The following is a 16,387-nucleotide window of genomic DNA, read 5'->3' on the forward strand; positions in this document are numbered from 1 at the left end:
ACCATTATATGTCCAGTCAATCTATATTCCATATTTGGACATATCTCTTAACTGTTGGGGAATTTTCCCTTAAAGTAAGCTGACATCTGACTTTCTAAAACTTTCACTCACTGTTTCCAGTTTTTCCCAGTGGGGCCATGCAAAAGCAAGTCTAACCCTACTGCCAAATGACAGCTCTCTCATCCAGTGGGTCTGGCTTCTAGTTTAACTCCAGGCTGAGACCAAATGCTTTGGGGAGACAGAGGATAGAACATGAAATATTGGTGATCCTTGAGGGAGGGTCTTAGTCAATCATTTCATTCTCCCCCCCATCCTAGGCAGCCATGATGGCCGAGGAGCTGAAGAAGGAGCAGGACACCAGCGCCCACCTGGAGAGGATGAAGAAGAACATGGAGCAGACCATCAAGGACCTGCAGCACCGGCTGGATGAGGCTGAGCAGATCGCCCTCAAGGGCGGCAAGAAGCAGCTGCAGAAGCTTGAGGCCCGGGTGCGGGAGCTGGAGAATGAGCTCGAGTCAGAGCAGAAGAGAAATGTTGAGTCAGTCAAGGGCATGAGGAAGTGCGAGAGGCGCATCAAGGAGCTCACCTACCAGGTGAGAACACACAAGGAACTCTAATTCTCAAGATGGCAACTGCAGAACCCCATCAAAGCATCTCACTGTAGAACACGAGAGTGTTTATCCAGTGAGAGCCACATCCAGGTCACTGTGACATAAGAGGCTGAAACGAGAGTTAATCTTTCAGGAATGTCACCCACCTTCACTATCTCTAGAATCTGCTACTTCATAGAGAAGCTACATATATATCCAGACAGATAGATAAATAGATAGAGCATTTATTAAGGACGTACTATGTCCCAGGCACTGTACTAAGCTCTAGGAGTGCAAACAAAAGCACGTAATATAATTCCTGCTCTCAAGGAGTTCACATTCTAATGCAGGAAGACATAAACTTAGAAGAGAAATGAGTAGTCATCAAGCTGGGGGTAGAGAGGGCGTGAAATGTCCTAGAGGTGTGGTAAAGACCCAGAACTGAGAAAGATAAGGCCAAAGTTGTCCCCTCAAAGCCCAGGGTGGCTTCAGTGGTAGAATCCCTTACGCACGTGGGGAGGGAGAGGAGATGACGTCCAGTTTGGAGATGACGGTACAAGTGGTCAAGTGCAGAGCACATGCCTGGAGATGTTCTGGAAGTACTCTAAAGTCTGGAACTCCACAAATGTTCTGCTGCTAAAGGGAAAGTAAGTGTATTTCTCCTTCCTAGACCTATTTTCCTGAGAGCCCTACTAATTAGTATCACCCCAGGTTTTTGCATGATTCCCAGTGTTACCATGAAAGTGATGTGGCCTTAGTGCCACATCTGGCTGAATAACACAACATACTTTCCACTTGCTTTTTAGAGGGAAAGGGAGGGGCTTTGCCAGGTTGAACTATAATTTAATAAAAGATAGCAGTTACAGAAAATTCTGAGACAACCCAAAAAGTTACTTTGTCAGAGGAAGAAAAGAACTTGGGGAAATAAGATCGAGACTTTCTCTGGGTCTTTTTCTGTGAAATTCAAAGATCCTCACATGATGTCTCACATCATGTCCCACTTGATAGATGAGAAGGCACAGAAAAGAAATGATACTTGCCCAATGACACATAAGCAGATCAGGGATAATACTGATAAACCTAGGTCTCCAAAATCTCAGCTCAATGAACCTTCTCAGACCATGCTATGAAGAGTCAAGAGACTAGGGGGGTAGGAGAGGGGAAACAAAACAGAAAAATCAGAGGGAGGGAAATAGCTTGAGATTCTTCTGATCCAGCCAAAACCGAAATACATTGTGATAATGTTCATTGTGGTTCTTAGGGGCTGTGGAAGACAGATCCTCTGTCTAGAAAAAGGAGATGTGTGGAAATAATGTTGCCTCTACTAGACTCTAAACTAAGAGTTTTTAACCTGGGGTCCATAGACCCTCAAAGGGTCCATGGACAGATTTGCAAAAGGAGGAGGCATGTGAATTTGGTTGTTGTTTTTTTTTAATATTTTGAGGTCAGTATTTTTTTTTAGGTCATTTCAACATTTCCTCTATGATCCTATTTTATATTATGCATTAAATCATTATTCCAAGAAGTGATCCAGAGGCTCTACCAAACTGCCAAAGGGTTCAAAGATACAAAAGTTTAAAAACCCTGCTCTAAATCATTTTTATTAATCTCCCCCACCATATTTTCTGTTCAAAACTTCTTTTCAGAAATATCCATTTAAAAATAGTGATTCTAACCCTAACCTTAACTCCACTCACATCAAAACTATTCTAGTTGTCCTAGAATCTAGAACTACCTGGAACCTCTTCCCAACCTCTCCCATGCCCCAAGAATACTTAAGTTGTTGCTTTCATCCCCCAAATTAGAGTATGCTGGTAATCCCGTACTGTTGCACCAGCCTACACTTCTGCCTTGGTTCTAGAACCAGGACTGGTTGCCTTCCCAGAGACATTCCACCTCCTTCCATTCTAGAACTAAAGCCCAGAACTGTGGTATTTTTTGCTACTGCTTACAGGGGTGGGGAACCTGCAGCCTCCAGGCCACATGTGGTATTCTAGGTCCTTAGGTGCGGCCTTTTGACCGAGTCACCAAGTTTTATAGAACAAATCCTTTTATTAAGGGGATTTGTTCTGTGAAGTTTGGATTCGGTCAAAGGGTTGCACTAGAGGACCTACAGGGCCACATGCGGCCTTGAGGCTGCAGGTTCCCCACCTCTGGCTTAGAATCTGTTCATACCCTTGGTGTCTGAGAGGGAGGATGGAAGTATGGATGAGAAAGTGAAGACTGAGGGAAGGGAGTTTTTATATGATAATATCTGTAAAGTGCTTAGCACAGTGCCTGCCTGGCACATTTGTTGTTGTTCAGTCATTTTTTAGTCATGTCCAACTCTTCATGACCACTTTTGGGGTTTTCTTGGCAAAGAGACTAGAATGGTTTGCCATTTCCTTTTCCAGCTCATTTTACAGATGAGGAAACTGAAACAAACAGGGTTAAGTGACTTACCAAGGGTCAAACAGCTAGTAAGTGTCTGAGGCCAGATTTGAAGTCAGAAAGAAGTCTTCCTGACTCTAGGCCTGGCTCTCTATCCATTATGACACCTAGCTGGCCCATGCCTGGCACATAGTAGGTGTTACATAAATGTTATTCCCTTCAAAGCCCCTTCCTTTATTCCCTGCCATGAGTCTCTGTCCTCATCCCTTCTTTCACACACATACTCCCCATTCCCTGAATGGCTTCTTTTCCCCACTACAGACAGAAGAGGACAGGAAGAACTTGCTCCGCCTCCAAGACCTGGTGGACAAACTGCAGCTGAAGGTCAAGGCTTACAAGAGGCAGGCTGAGGAGGCGGTAAGCAAGGGCTCCCAGCAATGGGACTTGGACACAGGAGTTCAATTCAATTTAACTCCTGGATTTACAGAACATCTACTATGTTGAACAAAAGGAGTAACAATAGCTCAGATTGTATAGGGCTTTCCAGTTTATAAAACACCTTCTTTGCAGCCATCTTGTTAAGAAAGTATTACAAGTGTCATTTATCCCATTTTATAGATGAAAAAACTAAGGCTCAAACTGTTTAAGTGACTTGCCCAAGGTCATACAGCTTAGGAAGCGGCAGAGCCAGGGTTTAAACCCAGGTCTTCAGAGACCAAGTCAATGCTATTTCTTCTACCAAGGGTGGGGAACCTGCAGCCTCGAGGCTACATGTGGCCCTCTAGGTCCTCAAGTGCAGGCTGTTGATTGAATCCAAACTTGGATGCACACTTGGATTCAGTCAAAGGGCCTCACCTAGAAGACTACATGTGGCCTCGAGGCTGCAGGTTCCCCATCCCTGTTTCAAATACAACATAAAGTGTATGTGACTTCAAGAGAGAAGGAATTAGGATTTGAATGGACAAAGAAACCCCAGGATAACACAAGGCAGTATATGATTGAATGACAAAAATGTGTAAGCATTATGGGCAGTATAGGCAGAGAGAGATCAGCATGTGGGTGACTGATCAAGGAAGGCTTCTAAGCTGAGGAAGAGAGATCTGAGCTGAGCCTCAAAGAATGGGCTAGAATTTAGACCAGAAGGATTAGGATTGGCATCCCAAGTGAAAGCAACAGCATATATAATAGAGCAAAAGAGGAAATGTATCAAGAGGACTATTAACAGACTGGTTGAGTACATAAAAGGTAGGAGGTGAGGTTGGCAGGTAAGATACTGACTGCAGGGCACTGAATGCCAGATTAAGGAGTCTGGACTTTATTTTATGGGCAATAGGGGACTACCAAACATTTGAAGCATGAAAGTGATGTGATCAAAGATGTCTAGAGCAGGGTTAGAGGCCTTTGGTCTGGCCAGTGGACCCAAGTCTTCAGAATGAAAAGGGAGATGGCCCTTCAGGATGGAGATGGCTTAAGCTCCTCCTAGGTCTTCCTGTTCCATCCTATTCTCTTCTCTCATCTGTCACAGGAGGAACAGGCCAATACCAACCTGTCCAAGTTCCGGAAGGTCCAGCATGAGCTGGATGAGGCTGAGGAACGGGCTGACATTGCTGAGTCTCAGGTCAACAAGCTTCGGGCCAAGAGCCGTGACATTGGTGCCAAGGTGAGTCTACCTCATGAACAACCCTGTCAGATACCATCATACCCCATGAAATAAGACAATAAGAGGTTCTTTCCTTCTACCCTAAGCAGTATCCTTGCATATCCCAACCCCCATCCATGAATCAGAAGCCCAAGGCCCTTAAAGCTTGACACTTAGAAGCCCTAAGCTTAGGCCATGAGACCCCAATTTGTGATTCCCCAAGATATATTCCCTGAGTTCTTCTCAACTTCTCACCCCATGAAGGAACATGGGGAAAACAACAACTACCCAACAGAGTTGGCCCCAGAAAACACAGACTTAATCCCCATGCATCCTAGACTATCTCCCCTACATTCCTAATAATAAAGTCTTGCCAGCCAAAGGACTAGCTTCACTAGGGAACTCCTACAGCCACTATACATGCCCATCTCTCTACCTCTAGCACCTTTTTTCCTCCTCTTTTCCCTTTCTTCAGTACCTATCATTGTTCTTTAGCAAAGGTGTATTTCATCACAGGAGTATGTATACAACTTTATAAAATGGTAGCCATGATAAAGCACTGGATTTAGAGGTAGAGGACCTGGATCCAAATCCTAGCTCTACTACTTGCCAGTTGTGTGACTTTGGCCAAGTGACAACCTCTCTGAGTCTCAGTTTTCTCATCTGTATGATGAAGGAGGTCAACTAGATGACCACTAAGGTCCCTTTCAACTCTACATCTAAGACCCTACAGTTCAGAATTTTGAACCAGCACAATCCACAGCCAGTCTTCTCCAGGTCCCCATTCTTTAGTTGGCTAGAGGAATTGACCATTTCTGTGATTTCTAGACTAAATTGCTCCAAGCCTCCCCGACTCTGGGGAAAAGACTCTGGCTGTAGCCTCATGCATATCTGCCCCCACTAGCTTTCTATTCAGCACCAGATCTTTTCCAGCGCCCCACACATAGTCTTCAGCTCCTCCCCTCATAACCCATGTAATTCTGAAGTCACAACCTCCCATTGGTCTAGTCCTACCCAGGTGATGAATATTCATAACAGGGTAACTTGCGCAGATTTATAAAGCTACAACTACAAGATATTTGGAGTTGATAGTAGAGCGATTTCCCCCAAAATATAGACCCTGTGAACTTGGGACCCTGACCTTTTACTTTCAAAGAGAATCCTTTAAATCCCTAAGACCTGTGACTTCTCTTAGAGACATCCCATGAGATCTTGGACTCTCCCAAGGAGCTTCTCCTCCCACCAAAAAAAAAGAAAGAAAAAGGAAAAAAAATCCCTTGACCCCTCCCTCAGAGACATCCTTACACACGTGAGCCAACAAAGCTACTACCTCTCACTCCCAGTGAAACCCACACACACACACACACACACACACACACACACACACACACACACAATATCTCACAAATCTGTCACGTCCCGCACCCTCTGAATTAATAACAACAGCTAGGCAGCACAGTTTTGGAGTGCCAGGCCTGAATTCAGGAAGACTCATCTTCCTGAGCTCAAATCTAGCCTGAGACACTTATTAACTGTGTGACCCTGAGCAAGTCACTTAACCCTGTTTGCCTCAGTTTCTTCATCTGTAAAATTAGCCTGAGAGGGAAATGGTGAACCATTCTAGTATCTTTGCCAGGAAAATCCCAAAAGAGGTTGTGAAGAATCCAGTGAAAAACAACTAAACAACAAAACAAAAACATTTATTTAGCACTTTGGGGTTTGCAAAGCACTTCACAAGTGTTATCTGATTTGATTCTCACAACAAACCTACAAGTCAAGGGCTATTATTATCCCCATTTAATGGATAAGGAAAGTGAAGGAGGTTAAATGACTGGCCTAGCATCCCACAGTTAGCAAGTGGCAGAGCCACGATTCAAACCCAAAGCCTTCCTGACTCCAAGCTCAGCAAACTATGAACTGCACCACCTAGTTACCTTAGATACTGAATTCTGATATTCACATCTCCAACCCATCCTCACACCTCTGGCTGTTATTCTTCCTCCTGCCAGGATATCCCTCTCACCTCTCCTATTCTCTTCTCCTACAGAAGATGCACGATGAGGAGTAAGCCTCCTCCCTACAACCCAAGCAAGGCCCTCTGTTCTCCTCCATCCCTGGGGTCCAGAATGAGCAATGCACAATAAACATGTACTTTGAATCAATGCTGTTGTCCTTTCTCCCTGCTCCCTGTCTTCTCTTCCTTTACAAGAGACCTAAGGGTACCCTGTATTGAAAGTAGGGAAGACCCATCCTCTGGGGCAGTGGTGTCAAACTCACAAAGAAATGTACCCCACTAAACCATACATAAGGATCCCTGCAGGCTGCATATTGACTTAGTTTTAAAATGTAATATTATCTATGTTTTACGGCATTTGTATTGATCTGGTTAACTATTTCCCAATTACATTTTAATCTGGTTCAGACCACACTCAGGAAGGGCTTCATGTAGAAGATGGTACTTGGACCGCATCTTGAAGGAAGAGAGTGATTCTTTGAGTTTGAGAGGAGGAAGGAATGTGATCCAGGCATGGAAAATAGTGCCAAGGCTCAAAGATGGGAAATGGAGTACTCTATGTGAAGAAAAGAGACAAGTCCAGTTTGGCTTTATCATAAAGCAAAGGAGAGGGAATAATATGCAATAAGGTTGGAGCCAGGTGGTAACAGGCTGGAAAAGCTAAGCAGAGGATTCATATCTTATTGGAGAGGTAATTGGGAGTTATTGAAGTTTATTGAGGATGGGAACAACATGGGCAGATCTGGGCTTAAAGAAAATCGCTTTGACAGCTGTGTGGAGGATGGACCAGAGAAGACAGACTGCAGGCATGGAGACCAATTAGGAGGTGTTGTTCAAGAGAACATCCCCAAAATCTGAAATAGTTTTAGAAAGAAATTTATTAGGTCATTTGATAGAGGAGGATGAGCCAGAAAGGAAATGTGGCTCCCTCTCATCCAGGCTCTGGAAGATTTGTATTATACAGAATTTATACAAAGGTACCAGCACATGAACCATGTGTACGTGGTTAAGCAAAGTTGCCAAGAAGGCAACTTGAAAGCAAGGGAGATTGAAATAGATATGAGTAACTGTAACGATCCATCATAAGTCCTGGGTGCTGTAACCCCAAACAAGAATACTTGGGGTGGATCCAGGACAGAGAAAAACCCAAAATATTTTGTAGCCATCTCCAGCATTCCTAGAGAGTTACTGGGGTCAGGTGACATTATGAGTATAGACAGCCTTTAAACACATAGGGTTGGATTTTAACAATATAATAATTTTCCAAACACTGTAAGAAGTCTTTTTTCCTACAGAAGGCATTGCAATAGTCTCAGTGAGAGCTGATGAGGGCCCGAACTAAGATAGTGGATGTCTCAGGAGAGAGAAAAGGGAGGATTCAAGAGAGGCTGGGGAGGCAGAATGACAGGATTGCCAATTAATCACAGAGTTATGGGTGAGAAGAAAAGGATAACTCTGGGCTTAAGAACTTAGGAGACTGGAAGATTGGTGGTGCCTTCCAAAGAAACAGCAAAGTTTGAAAGAGGGCTGAGTTTGGGGGAAATGACGGTATGGCTTCTATTTCTACCTTCATTGAATTCATTGCTTGTCACCCTTGTCACCCAAATTCTTCCCGTTTCTTCCTTCCCACATGTTCTCCTTCACATCCTTCCCACGTGCACCGAACCATGCTTTTGCTTAGTGTGTTCCTTTCAAATATGGTAGCCCCTTTCTAAAGCCATATGCAGTTATGAATCCCACCCTCAGTGATTCCTATGAGGTCAGATTGGTTTCTTTGCCTTGGGATTTCTAGGTTGCTTTTCTTGTCAGCCGTATTATCACTACTTCCTTTCTTGAATTTTTGTGTCCTGAGAATTCCTAGATGTCTTTAGGGCTATTCTGTTTCCTGCGTTTGTAGCTACTCTTAGGTGACTTAGTCTGGAGAATATACCTGTCAGTTTTATCCTTCCTCCTTCCTTTTCAGTTTCAAGCTCTAAATTTACAACTTTTAGGCAAATGCTTGTAATTTATGACCCTTTACTGAATCTCTGGGTTCACATGAGGTCCAGCTCTCATGAACCTGGTTCAATTCTTAGAGCTCTCAGGATCTAAGTCTATGGCTCACATCCCTATCCAGGGTTTTTCCTGAGAACATCATAATTTGACTCAATTTTCTATATATTCAGGATTTCCCTGTGAACACTGGAATTTGATTTTTGTCTCGCTAAGGTTAACAGTTCTTAGCCTGGAGTCCATGAACTTGTTTTCTTTCTTTTTATATATATTTTGATAACTGTATTTCAATATGATTGGCTTCCTTTATGATCCTATGTATTCTATCTTATACATCTAAAAACATTATACTGAGGAGGGGTCCATAACAAAAAAGAAAAAGGTTAAAAAGCTTTGCTCCAAATCCCTTCAGCTCTTTCATACAAGAACTGCAAGAACCAGACATTGGGTATAAGGAAAATTTTATTTAAATTGACAGAAAACACAAAGCACTCATACCTAAGCATATAAATAGTCAATACAACTTCCCTTCCCTTTGATGGCCGTCTTTCCTGAGGACCTACACAGTAGTTTAAAATTCTATTCTTTGATGCCTTGTCCCCACCCTAAGGATTTTGAAAGTACCTGTTGTTGCTAGTGCTTGGAAAATGAAGCAACCCTTCTCTTTTGTGAACCTCTACCTCTCTCAGGAAGGTACACAGTCCTCATAGTCCTACCTTGGGAGACAGAGCAGGGGTGACACTCTCAGCAAGAGGGACTCAGGGCTACTAGGAAGTCCAGAAATCCCCTACTTTGCTGGATCTTACTTTTCCTTAAGACCAACATAGTCCTCATGACTCAGTACCAGTGAAGAGATAAATCTGGGTTGATCCAATCCTTTGTCAGCTCCTCCTCTCCTTTCATATCTCCATCTGCTGAAGTTCTTTTTCTCTCTGCCTTATCCTTCAGAAGAATACTCCATTCCCTCCCCAGAACTTCTGATATCTCCGGTCAGTACGATCTCTCATTGCCCTAATTTTTTCTGTGTCTCAATCTAGTACTATTCCCCCATGCACATATTGGGACTGTAGGAACTACTTGGTTGTACCAGCCTCTCTCCAGAGAACTGAGTCTATGTCTGTATGTAACACACACACACACACACACACACACACACACACACACACACACACACACACACACACCCCTTCCTCAGGAGGGCCCTCTCACTTAAAGGTGAAACCCAAAGGCATAGATATGATCTTTGTCAGCAATGAGGTGTCAACTCATTGCTCCTAATTGTCATGAATGCCAGAAAAAAAGGGACATGGTGAAATAAGGAGAGATGAATTCACACCTTTTCTAGAAAATTCACCTATTTTCCAAGACATACAAGAAAGAAAAGGAGTATACTTCTCAGGAGATATATTTGAGTATACCATCTACAGACATTTTTACCATCTCTTGTTAGGAACACTGAAACCCTGGACAAGAACTCATATTTTATTGGTCCAGAAATCCAAATTGTTTTCTCTGACACCATTTTCTTAACCAGTTATTCACTATCCAAAGTGAACAAAGCTTGCTGTCTCTGTCCCTTAGAGTCTCAGTCTCTCTCTCTCTGTCTCTCTCTCTCTCACTCTCTCTCGCTCTCTCTCTCTCCCTCTCTCTCTTCCTCTCCCCCCCCCACCAGGCATTTCCATATGATTGGTTTTTCTTTCCATATCTGCTTCTCTTTGTAATATCTGGCTTAACACATCTGTATAAATAATTTTTTCTCTTACCAAAATCTACAAATCTCTAGGCAAATATATTCTCCCTGATCCTTGTTAACGATCCCCTCACTCTTCTACCATATCTCTCTCACTCTCTCTCTCACACACACATCCACGCACGTGCGCGCACGTGCACACACACACACACACACACAGAGTCTTCCAAGAAAAAAAAAAACACCTCTACATTCAGAACTTACCTAGCTTACTGGGAAAGAGACAGACTCAGACCCAGGATTTGACACCTTTAATTTGTGAACAGTCTTTGGAATCTGAGGGTTTAGCCAGACCCAACCCCTTCCCCAGCTTGTCTCCTCTCTTCCTTCCCTTCCCACCCAACTGCCAGCATCAATCTTTGGTCCAGTGGCCACCTGGGTCTTGCTGCTGGAGAGCTGGCTGAATACACATTCAAGATTCTGTGAGCTTCCTGGCCTTGGGGGGAGCCTCAAGAAGCAGGAGAGTTGTTCCCCTGCTCATTTCTCCTCAGGCTGGGTGGCCCCCTGGGGATCCAGCAGGTTTCTGAGGCTTTTAGGAACTACAGGATTCATGATAGAAACCAGAATTTCTGGGATTCACTCACTATTGGTCCCCTGGAAAAAGGTAACCAGAGAGAGGGCATGAGAACACAGACTAAGGCTCTCCCCCCACACACACATTATCCCTCCTCTGTTGAAAAAAGGGGGAGGGAAGAAGAGAACTGATTGGTCCTAGGCTGTAGGTCAGCATGCCTACTCACCGGGGGTGGGGCTGGGTGCCATCTCTGCCTGGTAGATCTTGAAGGCATCATAGACAAAGACAAAAACAACGATAACACCGAAAACCTGGGGTGGCAGGGAGGAAGGTATGGAGAGTTGGGGTGAAACAGTAGAGGTTGTAAGATTAGAGAAGGGAGGAGGATAGTGAAGGGAGAGGGGTGGGGTGGAAAGAGGCCATGCAACAGGATTAAGAGGCAGTCTGCCTCTGGGGGAAGGAGGAAGAGGAGCCGGAAGACTTAAGGGCCCCCTACCCAAATATCACCCGGCCTCCTTCCCCCAGGGACAAATAAGGCTTGGGCTCTCAACCAGGGGGTGATCTTTGGGGAACAATGGCAAATAGTGCCTGGTAGGGCAGAGGAGCAGAAGGAGGGCATAGACTAGGAGTCTATGAAGGGAAAGGGCACTCACAAAAGCAGCAATGGCAGGTCCCTCCCGAGAGACTACAGCCGCGAAGGACACGACAAGGAGGATGACGACAGCACTGACACATCGAAGGAAGTCCTGGGAGGGAGAGAAGAATGGGAGCAGATCAGACAAAAGGGGAAAGAGGGGGACAATGGCAGGGCCAATGCTGAGGAAGCTGGGGACCCTGAGGTAGCACCCAAACCACTATTTCATCAATGAGCCGACTCGCCCTAACTGGGAGTGGTTGGGAGGGTGGCAAAGCTGATGGAAGAGTTCAGAACAGACCGATTGCCATCCCCTCTCCCCAACTCATGGTCTTCTGGGCTGTCTGGTTTGCCCTGGGCTTGATTATTAGAAAGAAACATAGAGTTACCTTGCACAGATGATCCCTAACTTGGCAGGATGGAGCAAGAAAGGGAGTAGAGGCAAATCTACTCCAAATTAAGCTTTAGACCCTATGGTACTGGACCTCAGGTTCCTTCCTAACTCTACTTCCCCTGATAGTCTATCTGCAGGGACTGCGCAACTGGGATGGGGGGTGGGGATGGTGTGAAAACAAAGCAAAAGGTTGGGAACATTGGGAGAAGGAGAAGTAGAATTTTAAGTACTTCTAGCCTGTATTAGCTTCCAAGTTTGCCCACCACTTTGCTATGTTGCCTTGGACAAGTCACTTTCCCCTCACAGTCTGTTTCCTTGTCTATAAAATCTACAGTTCCTTTTGGCACTAAGATTCTATGATCAAATGACTCACATGCATATTTGCTGTAATATCATACATAAATGAGCTCTGTTATTTTTGAGTCAATTGTCTGAGTATTTTTTCTTTCTTTTTTAAGAAATATGGCATCCCAAATTGGAAAGTTAAAGAAGGGAAACCAAGTTTGGGTGCAGAGACAAGGAGGGTGGCTGGATCAAAGACTGACCTGGGAGGCAGCTAGGTGGCGCAGTGGATAGAGAACCGGCCCTAGAGTCAGGAGTACCTAAGTTCAAATCCAGCCTCAGACACATAACACTTACTAGCTGTGTGACCCTGGGCAAGTCACTTAACCCCATTGCCTAGCCAAAACACAAAAAAACAAAACAAAACAAAACAAAAAACAAAGACTGACCTGGGCAGGAATACCAAGGGAAGATGGTTTGGAAGGGTAGAAGGAGAAAGGGATGGGGAGAGCTACACCAGAGGGCTGGGAGGAACTGCCTTCTCACCAAACAGGGCCAGTTGAGGCGCTGGAAACGCTGGTAGTACTGGGTAGCATAGAGGAAGATGAAGGCCAGCGTGATGAGGAACTCAAGCAGTGGGGCTGCCATGTAGGCTGAGATGGAGGCGGCAAAGCACATAGCCATGATGAAAGTCAGAGCCTGTGGGGCAGAACCATCCTGAGTGCCCTGGAGGTGTCCAGAATCTCCTACCACCCAGCCTCACAGCCATCCCAAACTGGGCTTCAGCCTGGCTTTCTCCATCCCAGGGGAAAGATCCAGCCTGACAAGAATTGTTGGTACAATAATACAAATGAAAAGAACAGTTTTTTTAAAAAGCCAAATTCGGTGCAACTATAATGACCAATGTCGGCCCTGAGAAAAGATGAGAAATGCTCCTTTCTCCCTTCCTTGGAGGGGTAGGGGCCTGTAGATGCAGAATGCTACATACACAGCCAGATCCGATTGCTCTCCTGGTTGGTTTTGTTTGTTTCTCTTTGTTACAAAAGAAGGCTCTTCAGAAGGAGATACAAGTAAGCAGGATAGTGCTGGAACTACCATGTCAAAATCAATACAAACTTTTTTTGAAAGCTACACATAACAGAAATTCACACTGCCATATACAATCCTCTTCTATTCTTTGCATTGGGAAATGTTAGTCTTTATTGGTGTTTGTCAAACTCACAACAAGAAAAAAGAAAAAAATTTTAAAGAGGGTTTATGGGGGACTATGGGGGGTATATCTGTAAATGGCCATAATATAAACACACACAAAAAAATCAACAAAACTTTTTTTTTTGGTAATGAGGTTGTCCCTCCTCTCTCTGCCACTACCCACCAATCCCCAGAAGGTAAAACAGAAACCAAAATATCAAAAACCTTTGTCTTCCCTTCCTACCCCACCCACTGAGACATTCTGATGCCTCCTGGGAACAGCGGCTACACAAACCAGATGGATGAGCCAGGTCAGACTGGGGAAGGCTGATGTTTTTAAGGGTGATTCCAAGGGCTTTGGGAGAGACACTCATGATATAGACAAAAAGAGCCTTGAACTTGAAGTCAGAATACGGGTTCAAATCCTGATTCTGCAGGGACTAAATCACCTCAAAAGCCCATTAGGGTTTTAAATCTGTGCACTTATGAGCCTACTGCCTTTCCCTGCCTTAAAACAAAGCTGTTGTCACTTGCCTGCTCACTAATCCCTGATGGTCCTTAGTTCAACATTCCAAGAATATCTATTTCATCCCTCCACCAAATCAGATCAAAACTCCTCTGCGTTTGTAGATAATTCCCTAAGTTGGTATGGCAAAAAAAAATTATCACCCACAGCCAACCTTCTGGTAAGGAAGCCCTTCTGAAATGAGTTAACCTGGCCCTCAGATGACCAACCTGCAATCTGCCAGCTGGTCAAAATTTGTATTCTGCCAGCAGAGCCTTTGACCTAAGGGTCATTTCTGCAAGCTATGATTTCTATAGATATTCTTTTACCCAGAGCCATAACTAGGATGTTGATGCTAAAATCTTGCACTGGGTACCAACACTGAAACAGGTTACAACATTGCTTTTAGTTATTCAGCATCAGCAAAAACAAAAAAGCCCTGAACTTTGCACCAAGTTGTTGAGAAAAATCATATAAAATTGGATGGCCATTTCCTCTTCCCAGCAGCTCTTCCTCAGGTAAGTTCCTTTTCGTCTCTTTCCACCTTTTCCATCCTCCCCGTCCCCCAACCTCTGCTGATGGCCTCCCTCCCAAAAACAACCTCAAAGTGTCCCAGGTTTCCACAGATGTTGCTCCTCTGCCATTTGACTTAAGGGCACCTGGGTGTGTTTTGTTGCAAAAAAAAAAATCTAATTAGAGCTCTCCCTTTACCAGAGGGTAAAGTCTCTAAACCCACAACGATCAATAAGATTTCAGGTGCAAATGATCCTTAAAGAGGGACTTAATTTTTTACTAAAACGAAAAGGGCTGTGAGGCTATAAGTAGACTTTGATTAGGGTGCGGAAAGAGAGTGAGGATGATAAATGCCTGGAGAAAAAGGGGGAAAGCCAAAGGAAAAGAAGGTTGGTGGGATCAAAGCCCTTCCTCGATTCACAACTTGGCCTGGAATTAGCCAGGCATGAGAGGTTTTTTTAAGATCCCCCAAAGCAGAAAATACCTGCCTTACTCTGTTTCAGTTTTTCACATTCTCTCCCTGTATTAAAAAAAAAAACCTTCATGTCTAACTTCAGTCCTTCTTGTTACAAATGAAACCCAGAGAGAGAAAGAGCCAGGCAAGAGGAGAAGCTGACTGATAAGGCGCACCTGGGTGAAAAGGAACGTGAGAGGCTGAGGTGAGGGATGCACAAGTTGGGGGCAAGAGGCAGAGAGAAGGGAGTTAAGTGAAGTTTGAATGAGTCCGGGAAGGGAGGGAAGAAGTAAAGCTGGGAGGAAAAGCCCCCTAGGGAAAGCAAGCAGAATCCAAGGAGGAGGGAATGGGGGAAGTGAGGGAAGCAAAGTGAAGAGAGGGGGAGAGTGACTGGATAGGCAGGGCTGAGGGTTACCAGTTCGACTTCCAGAAGGATGCCTTTGGGGCTGGTGAGAAAGCTCTTGTCAATGGCGAAGCCCTGAAGCCCCACAGCTCCCCTCTCTTCTGGAGGCTTGTCTCTGGCACTCAGCATCTCTGCAGAGGGGCTGGGGGCTAGGCAGAAGAGTGATAGACTCAGGACAGCAGAGGAAAACAGCGAAGAGTCTTCCCTCCTGGCCCCAAGAAGGGAACCGGAAATCTGGAATGGAGAGGGGGAAGGAGAGGGTGAGAGGAGGAGGGAGAGAGAAAAGGAAAAAGGAAAAATTGAGGGGAAAGATCACGAAAAAATGAGAGTAAGAGAGAGGCTGAGGGAGGGGCAGAGGTAGCTGGAAAGAAACGGAGGAGGAGCAGGAGGAGGAGGCTTACAGGACTGGTCAGGAAGGCTAGCAAAGGGAGGGGGCCTGAACCAGAATGGTGGGTGGAGTAGAGATGTTCTGGGTGGGTAATTAAAAAAAAAAAATTGCTTCAGGCCAGAATGCTGCTGTTTGTCTCCTGGACTGTGCCTGGAAGATGTCCCTAGCAGTGTCAGGGAGATGGGAGAAGGAGGAGGGCCAGGTGGTAAAGGATAGGGGTGGAGAGAAATGCTTAAGCCTTCCCCTTTCCCACAGCCAACCCTCGCCCCAAAGAAAAGTCAGAGAAGAGAGACTCAAAGAAAGAAGCGTAGAGACAGGCAAGGAAACGGAGAGACCACGGGAATCAAAGAGAGCAGGGTTGGAGGACTCCAAAGGCCCTGAACCCTGAAGACTTTTGTGTCATTGATGAGTCCAGTGACTTTCTTGCTCCTCCACCCATCATCACCATCTCCTCTCCTCCCCTAATCCCTTTGCTCTTCCTCTGCTCCATCTCTCTCCTTCCCTACCATGGGGGAAGGAAGCTGGACCCCAGCCCAGGCTATCCCCCAGGCCCGGGTTGTGGCCTGCCCGAGGACAAAGGGAGATTGTTGGGGGGTAGGGGAGCAGTACTGGGGAACAAGGAGCCAGCTGTGTTCAGGGCTGGCGGCCTCAATGCGCCTCTGTCTCTCCTCCCTGCCTGGCCAGGGCCAGCCTGACCCCCGCCCTGGGTACGTGGGGAGCGAGAGGCACAGGGGTGGGGGGGGGAAGAGACAAG

The 16,387-nt window shown here is 45.3% G+C and overlaps 2 protein-coding genes across 3 annotated transcripts in view; one reads left to right on the forward strand and one right to left on the reverse strand.

The window, feature by feature from the left end:
* Positions 1-6,761, forward strand: part of LOC110193748 (myosin-6) — a 46,321-nt gene extending 39,560 nt beyond the window's left edge. Inside the window, exons 35-38 of the mRNA XM_020965776.2 lie at positions 318-593; positions 3,282-3,377; positions 4,486-4,620; positions 6,647-6,761. Coding sequence (XP_020821435.1) covers positions 318-593; positions 3,282-3,377; positions 4,486-4,620; positions 6,647-6,667 — 528 coding nt within the window. The 3' untranslated portion in view covers positions 6,668-6,761. The remainder of the gene's footprint in view (positions 1-317; positions 594-3,281; positions 3,378-4,485; positions 4,621-6,646) is intronic.
* A 3,830-nt stretch (positions 6,762-10,591) lies between these two features.
* CMTM5 (CKLF like MARVEL transmembrane domain containing 5) lies at positions 10,592-15,856 on the reverse strand. Of its 2 annotated transcripts, XM_020965579.2 has the most exons (5): positions 15,258-15,830; positions 12,726-12,878; positions 11,523-11,615; positions 11,096-11,180; positions 10,592-10,949 (listed from the first exon to the last, which is right to left on the reverse strand). In XM_020965579.2, exons 1-5 carry the CDS (start codon positions 15,372-15,374, stop codon positions 10,939-10,941), a joined length of 459 nt encoding a protein of 152 aa, XP_020821238.1. In that variant the 5' UTR covers positions 15,375-15,830; the 3' UTR covers positions 10,592-10,938. The 2 variants fall into 2 exon arrangements, with proteins under 2 accessions (XP_020821238.1, XP_020821318.1); XM_020965659.2 differs by lacking the exon at positions 12,726-12,878 and having other exon boundaries at positions 15,258-15,856.
* Positions 15,857-16,387: the final 531 nt, after the last annotated feature.

This window comes from Phascolarctos cinereus, unplaced genomic scaffold (assembly GCF_003287225.1).
Source record: "Phascolarctos cinereus isolate Bilbo 61053 unplaced genomic scaffold, phaCin_HiC Scaffold_3;HRSCAF=262, whole genome shotgun sequence".
Lineage (NCBI taxonomy): Eukaryota > Metazoa > Chordata > Mammalia > Diprotodontia > Phascolarctidae > Phascolarctos > Phascolarctos cinereus.

Coding starts and splice junctions, on each gene's coding strand:
- CMTM5 (XM_020965579.2), bottom strand. CDS start 15,374: ATGCTGAGTGCCAGAGACAAGCCTCCAGAAGAGAGGGGAGCTGTGGGG. Junction 12,879..15,257: donor TCCTTCTGGAAGTCGAACTG/GTAACCCTCAGC, acceptor TCTGCCCCACAG/GCTCTGACTTTCATCATGGC. Junction 11,181..11,522: donor GACCTGCCATTGCTGCTTTT/GTGAGTGCCCTT, acceptor CTGCCACCCCAG/GTTTTCGGTGTTATCGTTGT.